This window comes from Oncorhynchus keta, chromosome 7, assembly GCF_023373465.1.
Source record: "Oncorhynchus keta strain PuntledgeMale-10-30-2019 chromosome 7, Oket_V2, whole genome shotgun sequence".
Taxonomy (NCBI): Eukaryota; Metazoa; Chordata; class Actinopteri; order Salmoniformes; family Salmonidae; genus Oncorhynchus; species Oncorhynchus keta.
The window spans coordinates 18,705,074-18,722,157 of NC_068427.1; the positions used below are offsets into that span (position 1 = coordinate 18,705,074).

Genomic DNA, 17,084 nt, shown 5'->3' on the forward strand with positions numbered 1-17,084 from the left:
AGACTCAGCTTTTACAGTAACACTTTACTTGAAGGGTACCGACATAAGGACTTCATAAGCCATAGTGGATAGCATTTGTATGTCTCTGTGTCCAGTATGATTGAATTTAGCGGTAGTTTCCTGAGCCAATGCTAACTATCGTTGGTGCAACGGCTGGAAGTCTCTATCTACTAGCATGCTAGTCATTGTGCTAGCGCGAGTTAACAACTTCCTTCAAACTGCTCGCAGAGACATAAACATGGTATCCACGAGTTCATGTGACTCTAGGGGAGTAGATTAACGGCCTCATTGCCAACATCCCGAAGTATCCCTTAAAGAGCGGCAACACTTTAGTCGAACGGTCTCTACATAAGGACTTGAAAACACACTCATAAGCCATACATACCACGTTCATAAGTAGCAAATAAGCATTTACGAAATGCCTGGTCAAAACAAACACCAAATTGATGTTCTCATCAGCTATGTCACGGTAACGTCACATATACGGCAAATTGACACATGTTGACATAACCATATTACAGGTGACATCTTCAGCTGCCACACGGTGGACAACCCCAAGCCGCAGGCGGAGTTTGCCATGCTGAAGCAGTACGGGCCAGCGGTTCCCGACGACACCCTGCACAAGCTGGTGGCAGCCTTCGGAGAGCTACGTGCCATGGCAGACCAAGGCACCATCACCTACCCCTACTCCACCAGGGAGGTGGTCAATATAGTCAAACATCTGCAGGTGTGCTACAGACACACACACACACAAACACATATACTCGTGCCAGAACACTGGTTTGATGCTTTAGTGGGTCAGAGTTCTTTTTTTTGTGTTTAAAAAAAAATGGTTTACCCCTTTTTCCCCCCAATTTCGCGGTATCCAATTGTTTAGTAGCTACTATCTTGTCTCATCGCTACAACTCCCATACGGGCTCGGGATAGACGAAGGTTGAAAGTCATGCGTCCTCCGATACACAACCCAACCAAGCCACACTGCTTCTTAACACAGCACCATCCAACCCGGAAGCCAGCCGCACCAATGTGTCGGAGGAAACACCGTGCACCTGTCAACCTTGGTTAGCGCGCACTGCGCCCGGCCCGCCGCAGGAGTCGCTGGTTCGCGATGAGTCAAGGATATCCCTACCGGCCAAACCCTCCCTAACCCGGACGACGCTGGGCCAATTGTGCGTCGCCCCACGGACCTCCCGGTCGCGGCAGCTGCGCCACCCGGGAGGCCCTGGGTCAGAGTTCTTTTATGAAGACTTAATAATGTTAATTCATGGGGGAATGTCCTAAGGGTGTCCTTGTGTCTGACTGACCATGTTACCTCCCGCCGGATAACTCCCACTTCCATGACCTCAGCCTGGCTGGAGAGAAACATACATGCGTACCCTAAAGAGACATATAGTGTATACAGAAAGTATTCAGACCCCTTGACTTTTTCCACATTTTGTCACATTACAGCCTTATTCTAAAATTGATTAACAAAGAACATTTCTCTCTCTACACACAATACCCCACACTGACAAAGCAAAAATAGGTTTTTGGAAATGTTTGCATATTTATAATCAAATTTAAAAAACGGAAATATCTAATTTACATAAGTAATCAGACCCTTTACTCAGTACTTTATTGAAGCACCATTGGCAGCGATTAGAGCATTGAGTCTTCTTGAGTATGACGCTACAAGCTTGGCACACCTGTATTTGGGGAGTTTCTCCCATCGTAGAAGACTCAGAGAGCCTCTTTTGGTACATCACAGTATGTTTACATTGCCTAACCATCTCCCTCATCCAGACGGCTGCTGCATATGACATGCTTCTATTTTTACCTCTCGTATAATTAATCATCGGGGCAGAGAGGAGCACATCCCCATGGCAACACAGAGAGTGAAGTTAGTGTAGGGATAGTTAGCCGGGAAAGTAGGGAGGTAAGAAGAGAGGGATGAGCTGTATATTGTCCTCACACTGACCCTGCTGGTTACACTTACACTACTGCTGGGTGTTTATTCTCTCTCTCTCTCTCCATTGCGCTCCCCCTTCTTTCTCTCCCCCCTGTCACTCACCATACAGAGATTCCCAGATGAGGGTTTGGCCAACGTGGTGCGGAACGTCTTTGACTTTGACTCGTACAACAAGGACACGCGGGAGGTACTGATCGAAGCGCTGCACAAGCACGGCATTCCCATCGGAGCCAAGCCCAGCAGCGTCCACCTGGCCAAGGAGTAAGACCACCGTGACCACGAAAGAATCACCAACACACACACACACCCTGGCCTCTAGCATACACTGGCACCCTGAGCCCGGAACAGATACATAGAAAGAGGGAGAGAGGACAGAAATAAGTGTGTACGGTCACATGAGATGGGCGTCGAGTCGTGGTCAAATAACTCTGTGACTGTGACACAATCAGTGTGCCTTGCTCGAGAGGGGCTACGGTGAGGCTTGTTCAACAGGCCACTAAAAAGACACTAATTGGACAAGCCACTTGATGTTAGCTGTTTAATAAGATTAAACCCTCCCTAGACATGACCATGTAGTGACAGTGTACCTCCCCCAGGAATGAGGATAGCATGGATAGTTAATTTACTTTTCCCTACACACGAGTCTGCTATCGTAGATTAGTAACTGTCTACTGTGCCTCGCAAGCATAACCACTCACTACTGGCCACCGTTAATGGTTGGTTATACAGTATGTATGTACTGTTATGCATCTACCTATACGGTTGTACAGTTGTGTGTGTGTTACTTAGCCTTTTTTATATATTGAAATGTTTTAGGTTTGAATGTATGATGTTTTACCATCTCCATACTCCTCTATTCCGATTAAATGAAGTATTTCCTCGTTTCATTAGAAAGGCAGGTAAGGATTCATTTAAGATTATATTCCATCTCATCATGAATGTATAGATTTTAATAAAGGAAAATATTTGTTTCTTCTGCCTCCTGTTTTTCATTATAAACCCTGTTTTTGTGAAGTTGTCTTTTATAATCCTCAAGTAGAACAACCTTGAGGGCCAAACGGGGAAGAAACAAGTATTTTCCTTCCATGATGAGTCTTTATGAGTCTCGATTGGTATGATATGATTGTGTTTAATAGACTAGGTTAGATGTGCTATTACTAAGGCTGTCTACAGGTACTGTACGGCAACCTGATTCCAGGCATGGCAACTTAACACCAAACAGGCATGTGTACCAGGGTTGGATTCAATTCAGAATTGAATTGAGAATGCATCTAAATTCATATTCAATTATTGAATTGTAATTTACATTTAATTGAAGTAAAACAACAGTATATATAATTGCAATTTGAATTAAGTGAAATATCATTTAAGTTGGTGAAATTCAATGAAATTCAAGTGCCTCATTCTATTTTAGGTGTAGTCTATACAAATATACATATTGTAAAACATCAAACATGTTGTTATAGACACGCATTTAAAATATTGTTGAAACAATTGATTTTCAGGACAAACTCTTAAAATGAATGATCTAGGGAAACAAAACCTGTATGCAAATATTCTAAGTTATTATATTTCATTATACACTTTCCAGAATGCATTAGTTTAACACTCAAGTTGACCCTGAGGCCTTCAAAAAGAAGCCAAACAAATGAAATGTTTGGTGGAAGTATAATAGGCTATTTATTCTAAGCACCAAGGTTCAAAGAGTGAATTAACATTGTTCCCAGAGAAAAGTGATGTATTCTTTGGTATCTGGAAGTGACCTGTCCGATTCAATGAAACTCATGTTCTATGACTGAGTGAAATTTCTTTGAATTGCACTGAATTCAATTCTACTTCCTATCATTCAAATTCTGCATCCTGTGGGGTGGGGCTAATTCAATTCCAATTTATAGTAATGAGTTGAATGGGAGTCAATTCCAAAATGTTATTGAGCCGAACCCTGGTGTGTACCGCATTGTCGTATTCAATTTCCCATATTTATTAAGTAGAAATGCTTTGGTCGCAATCTAAAATTAGATTTAGCCAATACACGTAATAACCTTCCACAATCCTTTTTGCCCAGTTGTATCAAGTAAATATCTGTACTCTGTGAACTCGAGCAGTCCAAATTGGGACAAGCGGTTACTAGACACGTTGTATAATGCCTTCAGAATTTCTATTTTTAGGATGATTTCTATTGAGTTGGACAGTTCCTGGTGGTTTGGTATATTGTGGTGTTGTTTCTTACATCCCACTTGCGACCTATTACGCCGTGGCCTAAACCCAGCAGTGAGTCATGGGAAAGTGTGGGTTTCCATAGACGATCTGGACAGACACATCAGACACAGTATTTATACACAGACCACACAAAATGCTATTTATTCACAGACCACACAAAACGCACAACTTATTGATATCCCCTAGTCTGTATTTTCAGATTAGTGCAGATGAGGGAGAGAAGACGAACGTTTGACTGAGATGCACCCCCGTATCTTTTTACTCAAATCCCATACGATATGTCCTCACGATTGGCGCAGTGGTCTAAGGCACTGCATCGCAGTACTAGCTGTGCCACTAGAGATTCTGGGTTCGGGCTCTGTCGCAGCCGGCAGCGACCGGGAGACCCATGGGGCGGCGCACAATTGGCCCAGTGTTGTCCGGTTTAGGGGATAGTTTGGCCGGCAGGGATGTCCTTGTCCCATCGCGCACTAGTGACTGCTGTGGCGGGCCGGGCACAGTGCACGCTGACACGGTCGCCAGGTGTACGGTGTTTCCTCTGACACGTTGGTGCGGATGGCTTCCGGGTTAAGTGGGGATTGTGTCAAGAAGCAGTGCAGCTGGTTGGGTTGTGTTTCGGAGGATGCACGACTCTCGACCTTCTTCCTCTCCCAAGTCCGTACAGGAGTTGCAGCAATGAGACAAGACTCTAACTACCAATTTGAAACCATGAACTTGGGGAGAAAAAGGGGTACATTTAATCCCATACGATACTACACTTACCCTGTATACATGTAGTGCACTTAGTTTTAGTCAGTCCTAGAGCCTTATTTGTACTTTAGGGAATAGGGCTTCATTGAGATGTATCCTAAGAGTTCTTCACACCTTTCTGATAGTGCTGTGTGTGGTTGTCATGGTAATGACCTGTGACCTCTTCCCCCTCCCTCCTAGGCTTCCCCTGCCAGAGGTCAGGATGTCTGGCTACTGGACCACCAACCAGGAGGGGAACGCCCGGCGCAAATTGCTCTGCCCTACAGAGACGCACCCTATCGATATAAAGGTAATAACACACACACATACACATTTTAAAGGTACTAACACACTAACACACACACACACATTTTAAAGGTACTAACACACACACACACATTTTAAAGGTACTAACACACACATACACATTTTAAAGGTACTAACACACACACACATTTTAAAGGTACTAACACACACACACACATTTTAAAGGTACTAACACACACACATTTTAAAGGTACTAACACACACACACACATTTTAAAGGTACTAACACACACACACATTTTAAAGATACTAACACACACACAGTTTATGAAGTGCATAGGGGCTAGAGGTTTCTAGACGGGGCCGTCAATTTGTGTCCTTGACTTTGTGCACTGTGTTTGTAGGGGCCAGTGTTTCTACGTGTGCAGGGCTATCCCTGTGAGAGGCAGGAGTCCAGAGCTCTGAGCTTCACCGAAGAGAAAGCTACCTGGCAGATCCCTATGAGCGAGGTCAACATCATCTGTGACATCACCACCAGCAACGGTAGGAGATCCATACACACGCCACACGCATGCATTTAAACACACCTCACACACACACACACACACACACACACACACACACACACACACACATCGCAAACTGTGTGGCTACATGTAACCCAGTGTGTCTGCACGCAACGAGAGAACAAGAGTACACAACAGCCCCCACCTCCTCCACACACTAGCACACTAACTTCCTGTTTCAGATGCGATCTACATGGCTACGTGTAACCCGGTGTGCCTGTTTGCCATGAAGGAGAACGGGGACACAGTCCAGTGTATGGAGCTGTATGATGTCTTCCCCAGGACCATCAGTGGAGTCTGGCAGCCCTTTGTGACTGTCGCTGCCCTGGGCAGCCCACTGGAGGGACAGGTGGTGCTACATGAGGAACAGGTAGGGGAGACCTCCTATAGCTCCAGACTCTGAGAGATGGCTGAAAACGGATACGTGGGCACACGCCGTGCGCTCTTTCATGACCCAAACGATTATACAGCTTTGCCGTATTAGGGGGGAAGAAATAGCCTTTGTTTTGGGTGGAGGACAGGAAAACAGAAAGAGAGAGAGAAAGTGAGTGATAGTATGTCATTTCTCCTGTCCAAACAAATGGAACTCCAGATATCATAACGGAGGTTATGCAGAGGTCATGGCTCTCTCAGGGGAGAAAAAAAACAAAAACAAGAAAGAAATGTTTTTAACGGAACACGGTCAGCTCGCCAGAACACACACACATGCGCACATACACACACGCACACACTCCAGCACCAACTCTCAAAGAGTGACAGTTGGTTTCTATACGTATATATATATATCTCTGAGTTCAAAGAGCTAGGCCATAAGGAAGCTATTACAGTATGGTGGAGGGAGGGTTAGTCCTGGGATTGCTATTCCCCTGCCTCTTGGCTTTCCCCTTAAGAAGTTAACTGAAGATTTAGCTGTGTGAGTCATGAATAAAGGCCGTGGCTTAGCTTAGCGAGACACTTACACGCACGCAGACACACATGCACAATGACCACTCACTGTCGTGGAAGATTAACACTGGATAGTGGCGCCCCCTGGTGACTGGGGTGTGAAGGGAGGAATGAATCTATGGTGCTTTAATGTCCGTCAAGAGGCTCGCCACAGTTCCGCATGTGGAACAGACAAAATCCTTGGTCCTTCCAGATGTAGTCTACCTGCATAACACAGCTTAGTCCTGCAGATCACTGTGGCCTGATTGTTCCGCAACTGCTCTTTCTAACCAAGTTCTCTCTCCCTGTCTCTATCTCTCTCTCTCTCTCTCTCTTTCTCTCTCTCTCTCTCTCTCCCTGTCTCTATCTCTCTCTCTCTCACAGAGTAACACAGTATTACATCTAGACGTATTAACAGGAGCGGTGAGGAGACTCATTCTGTCACAGGAGCCAGAACAGCCCGCCCCTAAAGCTTCCAAATGGTGGAGCAGCAGCAAGGAGGCACAGGTCTCATACCCACTGAAACTCCATTCGGCCATCTAACCACTTCCTTTATACCACTTGTACAACAAAATCCACAAGATAAAGTCAGACATAATATGCCACATACACAGGATACAGTATGTCATACATGCGTAGACGTTTTTTTGTGAATATCTCTTTAACAGAACAATGACTCGAGACACCAAAACAGGTTGTCACCTGTGTACTGTACACTACGTAATCCAGAATGTTCTTTATTAGGGAGGTCATAAGATGTGCCGGGAGTTTGCCTACAAGAACTGGCTCCTGTTCTACAAGGAGGGCGGGTAAGCTCAGCACATTGCTACTCTACCTCCTTCCCCTTTGCTTTTTGGAAACTGTAAAGTGAAGTGTGTCCCTCCTGTGTTGCTGTAGTAACCAGTTGGATGTGCTGGATGTGCTGGAGGGCCGGGTTCACGTCATCTCCCTCCCCATCAACCTCAGCAAGGTATTTCTGGTGGCAGAGGATCGCTGGCTACTAGTGGAGAGCAACACCAACAAGTAATTAATCCTCTACTCGCCTCCCCTCTCCTTTACTCTGCTCCTCTTCTTTACTCTGCTCCTCTCCTTTACTCTGCTCCTCTCCTCCTTTACTCTGCTCCTCTCCTTTACTCTGCTCTGCTCCCCTCCTTTACTCTGCTCCTCTCCTTCACTCTGCTCCCCTCCTTTACTCTGCTCCTCTCCTTTACTCTGCTCTGCTCCCCTCCTTTACTCTGCTCTGCTCCCCTCCTTTACACTGCTCTGCTCATCTCCTTTACTCTGCTCCCCTCCTTTACTCTGCTCTGCTCCTCTCCTTTACTCTGCTCTGCTCCCCTCCTTTACTCTGCTCTGCTCCCCTCCTTTACTCTGCTCTGCTCCCCTCCTTTACACTGCTCTGCTCATCTCCTTTACTCTGCTCCCCTCCTTTACTCTGCTCTGCTCCTCTCCTTTACTCTGCTCTGCTCCCCTCCTCTCCTTTACTCTGCTCCTTTCCTTTACTCTGCTCTACTCCCCTCCTTTACTCTGCTCTGCTCCTCTCCTTTACTCTGCTCTGCTCCCCTCCTTTACTCTGCTCCTCTCCTTTACTCTGCTCTGCTCCCCTCCTTTACTCTGCTATGCTCCCCTCCTTTACACTGCTCTGCTCATCTCCTTTACTCTGCTCCCCTCCTTTACTCTGCTCTGCTCCCCTCCTTTACACTGCTCTGCTCATCTCCTTTACTCTGCTCCTCTCCTTTACTCTGCTCCTCTCCTTTACTCTGCTCCTCTCCTTTACTCTGCTCCTCTCCTTTACACTGCTCTGCTCATCTCCTTTACTCTGCTCCTCTCCTTTACTCTGCTCCTCAACTTTACTCTGCTCCTCTCCTTTACTCTGCTCCTCTCCTTTACTCTGCTCTGCTCCCTCATTCACCTCTCTTCTTTCATCTTTTCTCTTCTTTTCTCATTTCTTCTCTTCTCCTCTGCTCTTCTTCTATCCTCATTCATCGAGGGGGTGGGATCCGGGGGGTATTTCTGTTTACAGGAAGTTCCTGCTGACCAAACCAATGCACATGGGAGCAGAAGACTCTGGGGTGTGTCAGCTACACAGCGTCAGTGAGGACGGCGTCAGCACCGGCCATGGAGCCAGCTCAGGTAACACAACAGAACACTCAACATATAAGGTGAGGACATGAGTCATTTAATGTCCCTGACACTAAGTCCATACCCGTCCTCAACCTTCTTTCTCCTCCCCATCTCTCTCCCTTGCTCTTACCTCTCGCGTTTCTTCTTTCTTCACCCCCCATCTCCCTTTCTTTCCCCATCTACCCCCACCTGCCCATATACATCTATATCTCTGTCTCCCTCCTTCTCCCTACCTCTTTCCCTCTCTCTCTCCTCTCTCTCTGCTTCCCTCATGTCCTCTCTCTTTCTCCCCCTGCCTCTCTCCCTCTCTCTGTCTCTCCCTCTCTCTTTCTTCCTCCCTCTCTCTCCCCCCTCTGTCTCTCAGATGAGATGTGTGTACCCCAGACAGTGGGTAGTGACCAGCTGCCTAATGAGAACCTGAGTGCAGCCCTGGGTCAGAAGATAGTCTCTCCCAACCGACTCCTCTCTGACACCTCCTCCTACGCACGCATCATAGTGGGCTTCCCTGACCTCATGGTGAGAGACCAGCGTATAATGATCAATTCGTTTTTATTATAGCTACCAATACTTTTTGATGAGAAATATCTTGACTTTTGGTTAGAGAGGTACAAAAGTATCTATATCCACAGCAAAATGAGTCCTATATCGGCATAACCTGAAAGGCCGCTCAGCATGGAAGAAGCCACTGCTCCAAAACTGCCATAAAAAAGCAAGACTACGGTTTGCAACTGCACATGGGGACGAAGATCGTACTTTTTGGAGAAATGTCCTCTAGTCTGATGAAACAAAAATATAACTGTTTGGCCATAATGACCATCGTTATGTTTGGAGGAAAAAGGGGGAGGCTTGCAAGCCGAAGTACACCATCCCAACCGTGAAGCACGGGGGTGGCAGCATCATGTTGTGGGGGTGCTTTGCTGCAGGAGGGACTGGTGCACTTCACAAAATAGATGGCATCACGAGGAAAGAAAATTATGTGGATATATTGAAGCAACATCTCAAGACATCAGTCAGGAAGTTAAAGCTTGGTCGCAAATAGGTCTTCTAAATGGACAACGACCCCAAGAATACTTCCAAAGTTGTGGCAAAATGGCTTAAGGACAACAAAGTCAAGGTATTGTAGTGGCCATCACAAAGCCCTGACCTCAATCCCATAGAACATTTGTGGGCACAACTGAAAAAGTGTGCGAGCAAGTAGGCCTACAAACCTGACTCAGTTACACCAGCTCTGTCAGAAGGAATGGACCAAAATTCACCCAACATATTGTGGGAAGCTTGTGAAAGGCTACCCAAAATATTTGACCCAAGTTAAACAATTTAAAGGCAATGCTACCAAATACTAATTGAGTGAATGTAAACTTCTGACCCACTGGGAATGTGATGAAACAAATAAAAGCCAAAATAAACAATTCTCTCTACTATTATTCTGACATTTCACATTCTTAAAATAAAGTGGTGATCCTAACTGACCTAAGATAGGACATTTTTATGGGGATTAAATAAAAGCAATTGTGAAAACTGAGTTTAAATATATTTGGCTATGGTCTATGTAAACTTCCGACTTCAACTGTAATTACTTTTCATAAAAGATGTCATGACTTTTGATTAGAGGTGTGAAGTTAGAATTGCTTTGTTGTTTCTCTCCCTGCACTGTAGTCTCCTAATGAAGTGTACAGCTTTAAGAGGGACGTGGACCTATCAGAGATGAGGGGCGGGGACTCGGGAGGTCAAATTTTCTCCCAGGGCGGGCTGAAGTCCAGCGTGGCCAAACGGACCAACTGTGTCAGTCTGCTGTCGGCCAATCAGGTGGTCCGGGCCCTACCACCTGGACAGGTGCCCCTGAAAGATATCTTCCCCCCAGGTCAGAGCCTCACTGTACAATAGTATAGCTGACTTTGGTGTAGAGACAACCGAGTCTGATTCATACCCTTAACCTGGGATACTCAATAATTTGTTTGTTTGTTTGTGTGTGGGTGTTTGTACGTGTGTGTCACACAGACGTCACACCCCCGATGACCGCTGCCTACCTGGAGGTGACTGACCTGAACTCTAAGAAGCTGAAGTATATTCCTGTCCCAAGGTATATCTGGACTCTGATAGCACACTAACCCAAATCCACCCACACAGTCTCTACCTCCCTATACACGTACAGTGCCTTTGGAAAGTATTCAGACCCCTTGACTTTTTCCACATTTTGTTAGGTTACAGCTTTATTCTAAAATTAATTAAATCTACACGCAATGCCCCATAATGACAAAGTGTGCTTGCAAAAAATGTTTGCAAAATTATTTTTTTAATCACATTTACACAAGTATTCAGACCCTTTACTTAGTACTTTGTTGAAGCACCTTTGGCAGGAATTACAGCCTCAAGTCTTCTTGGGTATGATGCTATAAGTTTGGCACACCTGTATTTGGGGAGTTTCTTCCATTCTTCTCTGCAGATCCTCTCAAGCTCTGTCAGGTTGGATGTGGAGCTTTGCTGCACAGCTATTTTCAGGTCTCACCGGAGATGTTCGATTGGGTTCAAGTCCGGGCTCTGGCTAGGCCACTCAAGGACATTCAGAGACTTGTCCTGAAGCCACACCTGCATTGTCTTGGCTGTGTGCTTAGGATCGTTGTCCTGTTGTCCAGACTGAGCGCTCTAGAGCAGGTTTTCATCAAGTATATCTCTGTACTTTGCTCTGTTCATATTTGCCTCGATTCTGAGTAGTCTCCCAGTTCCTGCCTCTGAAAAACATCCCCACAGCATGATACTGCCACCACCATGCTTCACCTTAGGGATGGTGCCAGGTTTCCTCCAGACGTGACACTTTGTATTCAGGTCAAAGAGTTGAATCTTGGTTTCATCAGACCAGAGAATCTTGTTTCTCATGGTCTGAGAGTCTTTAAGTGCCTTTTGGCAAAGGCTGTCATGTGCCATTTACTGAGGAGTGGCTTTAGTCTGGCCAGTCTACCATAAAGGCCTGATTGGTGGAGTGCCCCAGAAATGGCTGTCCTTCTGGAAGGTTCTACCGTTTTCAACAAGGAACTCTAGAGCTCTGTCAGAGTGACCATCGGGTTCTTGGGCACCTCCCTGACCAAGGCCCTGCTCCCCCGATTGCTCAGTTTGGCCGGGTGCCCAGCTCTAGGAAGAGTCTTAGTGGTTCTAAACTTCTTTCATTTAAGAATGATGGAGTCCACTCTGTTCTTGGGGACGTTCAGTGCTGCAGAAATGTCATGGTACCCTTCCCCAGATCTGAGCCTCGACACAATCTTGTCTCGGAGCTCTACGGACAATTCCTTCGACCTCATGGCTTGGTTTTTGCTCTGACATGCACTGTCAACTGTGGGCCCTTATATAGACAGGTGTGTGCTTTTCTAAATCATATCAAATACATTTAATTTGCCACAGGTGGACTCCAATCAATTTGTAGAAATATCTCAAGGGTGATCAATTGAAACAGGATGCACCTGAGCTCAATTTCGAGTCTCATAGCGAAGGGTCTGAATACTTGTGTAAATAATAATAATATATATATATTTTTTATACATTTGCAAAGATTTCTCAGAACCTGTTTTCGCTTTGTTATTATGGGGTATTGTGTGTAGATTGCTGAGGATTTGTGTTTATTTAATCAATTTTAGAATAGGGTTGTAAATGTAGCAAAATGTGGAAAAAGTCTAGGGATCTGAATGCTTTCAAAAGGTACTGTATGTGGATCTGAAAGGATTGGATAAGTATAAGCAATATGGTGAGAGTTCCACTTACTCTGTCAGAGGTTAAGTTTGAGCTATGTGTGTTGCTTAGTAACCAGGAAGTGACTGCCCCTCAGCCTTGTTGTTTTTAAACTTTTGTATTTTTTAAAAATGGTTTTCAATGAGCGCAATGTTCTTCAAGTGAAAAAGATGACTAAAAACTTCAAAGACGAACAGAATTGTATATATCTTCAATGACTGCGTAAGTAATTTAATGAATTGAATGATATAATTGTGAAGCCAGTTCAAAACAGTGCTGTATGGGGGAAACATAAGGAAGTAAAGAGGAAGTGGCTGTCACTTTCACAGAGTATACCTATCCAATCCCTTCTGATCTACACAAGTGTCTAGAGGCTGGAGTGGATTTGGGATTGGGAGTAGTTGAAATATTAAAGAATACTGTGTCTGAAAACTCCATCCTCTGATTGGTTTACTAGAACACTCATCGGATTGGTTCGTTGTCTCGCACCCTCTCTCTAATTGATTGTTTCATCTGATTGACAGGTCTCTTAGTGTCTCTCCTTACACATCGTGGATTTCGAAGGTGTCCGAATCTGACGTGCTATTGGCCAGTCTGGGTTCGGGGGGTGTGGTCACGGTGGATATGGGCGGGTATGTGCGGCTCTGGGAGACTGGATTGGAGAACCTGCAGCGCTCCCTGCTGGAATGGAGGACCATGATTGGCTCAGAGGACGGCAGGCCCATACAGGTAGGACCGGGAATGGTTTAGTGAGGTTAAATGTTCTGAATTTGTAGATATATAGAAATATAATGACTAGAGTTGACTTTAAGATTGTACAGATCCTGTTAAATGTGCATTAGTAGCCTGTACCTGTGTCCTTCAAAGTTCTGAAAACTAATACTGCAGCCTACATCCTGTAGTCCCTATTGTCACCATCATGAGGCAATGTTGTGTCACAAATATTCACCCTTATACACTGAGTGTACAGCCTCAATTCATCGGGCCCATGTTGACTCCAATGCTTCCCACAGTTGTGTCAAGTTGGCTGGATGTCCTTTGGGTGGTGGTCCATTCTTGAAACTGTTGAGTGTGAAAACCCCAGCAGCGTTGCAGTTCTTGACACAAACCGGTGTGCCTGGTACCTACTACCATACCCTGTTCAAAGGCACTTCAATCTTTCGTCTTTCCCATTCACCATCTGAATGGCACACGTACACAATCCATGTCTCAAGGCTTAAACATCCTTCTTTAACCTGTCTCCTCCCCTTCATCTACACTGATTGAAGTGGATTTAAGTGACATCAATAAGGGATCATAGCTTTCACCTGGATTCACCTGGTCAGTCTATATCATGGAAAGAGCAGGTGTTCTTAATTGTGTACACTCAGTGTAGAGTGTTGCTGAACCACAAACAGTCCTGGAGTCTGCAACGCTGTGTGGAACACTAGTTAGAGAGCCCTGAGGAAAATGTCTACTTTCTCTCTCACATTCCTCCAGTTGTAGTCTTTGTGAATGAGAGACAGGTCATCACTGGTCTTTCTTTGTTAATGGGTATAATGTGAAGTATGTTAAGTATAATTGTAGCACTGATGTAATGGAGTTGATTCTAGCTAGGGGTCATTGTGTGATGTGATGGAGTTGACCCTAGCTAGGGGTCATTGTGTGATGTAATGGAGTTGACCCCAGCTAGGGGTCATTGTGTGATGTAGTTGACCCTAGCTAGGGGTCATTGTGTGATGTAACGGAGGTGACCGTAGATAGGAGTCATTGTGTGATGTAACGGAGTTGACCCTAGCTAGGGGTCATTGTGTGTTGTAGTTGACCCTAGCTAGGGTAACTACATCACACAATGACCCCTAGCTAGGGTCAACTCCGTTACATCACACAATGACTCCTAGCTACGGTCACCTCCGGGGTCATTGTGGGATGTAATGGAGTTGACCCTAGCTAGGGGTCATTGTGTGATGTGATGGAGTTGACCCTAGCTAGGGGTCATTGTGTGATGTAATGGAGTTGACCCTAGCTAGGGGTCATTGTGGGATGTAGTTGACCCTAGCTAGGGGTCATTGTGTGATGTGATGTAGTTGACCCTAGCTATAGGGGTCATTGTGTGATGTGATGGAGTTGACCTGGCTTGGGTGGTTAGTATTGTCAGGGACACAGTGGCAAGTACTGTGCAGTGTGTATGACATGGTTATGTCATAGACTTGAGTCAAAGACAAGTCAAATACTTTTTGTACAATTGGATCGTACCAAAAGTGGAAACCTCATCATATGGTCTTGAAGGCTGGAGTGAATGCACAATCGAACACCTGATTAATTAATGACCGGGAATGAAGAGCACTAGTCCAGACTTATGTTTGCTAATGCAATCGAAATAGATAGAGTTTCTCGCAGGTCACAGGTACACACACACACAGACACAGACACAAGCACAAGTGAGAGCCCCTCTCTCAGGCTCGATTCCTCCATCTATGGGTGTTCTTTGATGGTCACCTTGAGCACACGCAACATGGCCCTTCAAACACACTCTCTTCCTGTGCTCTCTCTCTCTCTGCAAACACTGTAAGCTTACCTTCACACACACAATCACACTCACACTACCAATAAGCCCACTGAAAACCCTCACACACATACCTACACACACTGACTCACTACTAAGCCTTCTGTAACATGTACAGAACATGTAACATGGCCGAGAGGTATTTTATCTGTCTACACACATGAACACTTTCTTCCCCTGTGCTTCCTCAAACACATCTCTCTATAACATGGCTACACACACATTCACACACACTATCAAATGTTTCTGGTCGAAACACACACACACAGTCTCTCACACACACACACACACACACACACACACACACACACACACACACACACACACACACACACACACACACACACACACACACACACACACACACGCGTCTGAGTCAGTGTTTTTTGGGGTGTCTGGGTATATTTGGCTGTTTTCACTGCACAGCGTTTAGAAATGGCCCCTTTTCAGGTTTAAAAGAAGTCTGTTAACTGCTAACTCCCGTTTGTATAAGCTGGTAGCATGGCTAGCATGTAGAAATTGGTCATGGGTAGTCAAAGTTGTTTTTAACTGTAATGCAGTTGATTGGTGATGACATGAATGAACATGTGTTGGGGTTGAAATCCATACAATCGTTATACTCAGATTTTTACCTCAACATAGTATGAAATATACATATAAGCAATCTGCCGATGTGCCCTTGAGCAAGGCACTTAACCCTAATTGCTGCTGTAAGTCGCTCTGGATAAAAACTCAGCGTAAAATGTAAAATAAACAATAGCCAAAATTTGGGCACATTTTCCTAGGGGGAACTGAGGAGATTGGGCATCTTTCCCCCATGACATCTTTCCCCCATGCGTTTCCATGGCATTTCCATTGTTTTGGTCGAGTTCCATTGACCTCTTTGCCTCATCTATAAATGACAGCTCACTATGACCTCATAATGGCCCTATTGTGTGTATTGCTGCCCATGTTGCAGTGAAGACTTTTCTTCATTACACCATTACTGAAATCACCCATCAACACACACACATACACTTACGTACATCAACACTATACCGGACAATGATATCTGTACTGATCTTATGTCTCAAGCCAGTCACACTCACACACACTCACTCACACACTCACTCACACACTCACTCACACACTCACTCACTCACTCACTCACTCACTCACCACTCACTCACCACCACTCACCACTCACTCACTCACCACCACTCACCACTCACTCACTCACTCACACACACACACACACACACACACACACACACACACACACACACACACACACACACACACACACACACACACACACACACATACTCACACACCTCATGCCCCATAAACCATCTGTGGGCAGAAAGTTACGAGCCTATTAATTGTAGAGAGAGACTCTCAACACCCACCCTTAACAAGGAATTCCCCCATGTCAGGGATGTTGACTGGATACTGGCGACGAATGGAATTCGACCATCCCTCAGAGATCCCAGTCATTTCAATGCAGAACAAAATGGTTTTACCCAGTAGTCTCACTATAGGAGTAAACAGAGGGGTTAAAAGGTTGTTTGCTGTTGCTTATGAACCTTTTTCTAATCTGTTAGCCAAACACACCATACCTGGCAGGGGAGAGGACAGACACAAGCAACCTATGGATAAGGCAACATCCTTACTGGCTAATACACACGTGCCCCCGAAATGTGTATTTCTTAAATGTTTCTTAGCTTGTGCTGGCACTGCATTTTGGTAGGAATGCAATAGTGTAGGTTTGGTACAGGTCCAGATGTCTTTTGGGCCGGTAACACCTGTGAGGCTGTCTTGGGCTCTCTCTCTTTCGCTTGGCCAGCGGGTAATGTGAGCAGTTGGAGTGAGGGGAAGTGACCACACACACACTGCAGCTGCGGCCCAGTATCCCACTGATTCACCCCTTACTCGCAGCAACGGGGAGCCGGAATGGAGACACGTGTCAGCCTCTACAGGCACACACAACCCAAGATGGAGATGCATGCACCATCAGTCGCCCTTATACGGGTGCTAGTGATTTACTGTATGGCTTTTATAAATCACG

At 45.4% G+C, this 17,084-nt stretch overlaps 1 protein-coding gene across 1 annotated transcript in view; it reads left to right on the forward strand.

The window, feature by feature from the left end:
* Window positions 1–17,084, forward strand: part of vwa8 (von Willebrand factor A domain containing 8) — a 97,283-nt gene that overhangs the window by 52,197 nt on the left and 28,002 nt on the right. Inside the window, exons 25-37 of the mRNA XM_052522109.1 lie at window positions 522–727; window positions 2,058–2,209; window positions 5,099–5,207; window positions 5,569–5,707; window positions 5,913–6,100; window positions 7,039–7,161; window positions 7,399–7,463; window positions 7,552–7,677; window positions 8,675–8,784; window positions 9,140–9,291; window positions 10,432–10,636; window positions 10,774–10,855; window positions 13,017–13,221. Of these exons, the coding sequence (XP_052378069.1) occupies window positions 522–727; window positions 2,058–2,209; window positions 5,099–5,207; window positions 5,569–5,707; window positions 5,913–6,100; window positions 7,039–7,161; window positions 7,399–7,463; window positions 7,552–7,677; window positions 8,675–8,784; window positions 9,140–9,291; window positions 10,432–10,636; window positions 10,774–10,855; window positions 13,017–13,221 (1,862 nt within the window). The remainder of the gene's footprint in view (window positions 1–521; window positions 728–2,057; window positions 2,210–5,098; window positions 5,208–5,568; window positions 5,708–5,912; window positions 6,101–7,038; window positions 7,162–7,398; window positions 7,464–7,551; window positions 7,678–8,674; window positions 8,785–9,139; window positions 9,292–10,431; window positions 10,637–10,773; window positions 10,856–13,016; window positions 13,222–17,084) is intronic.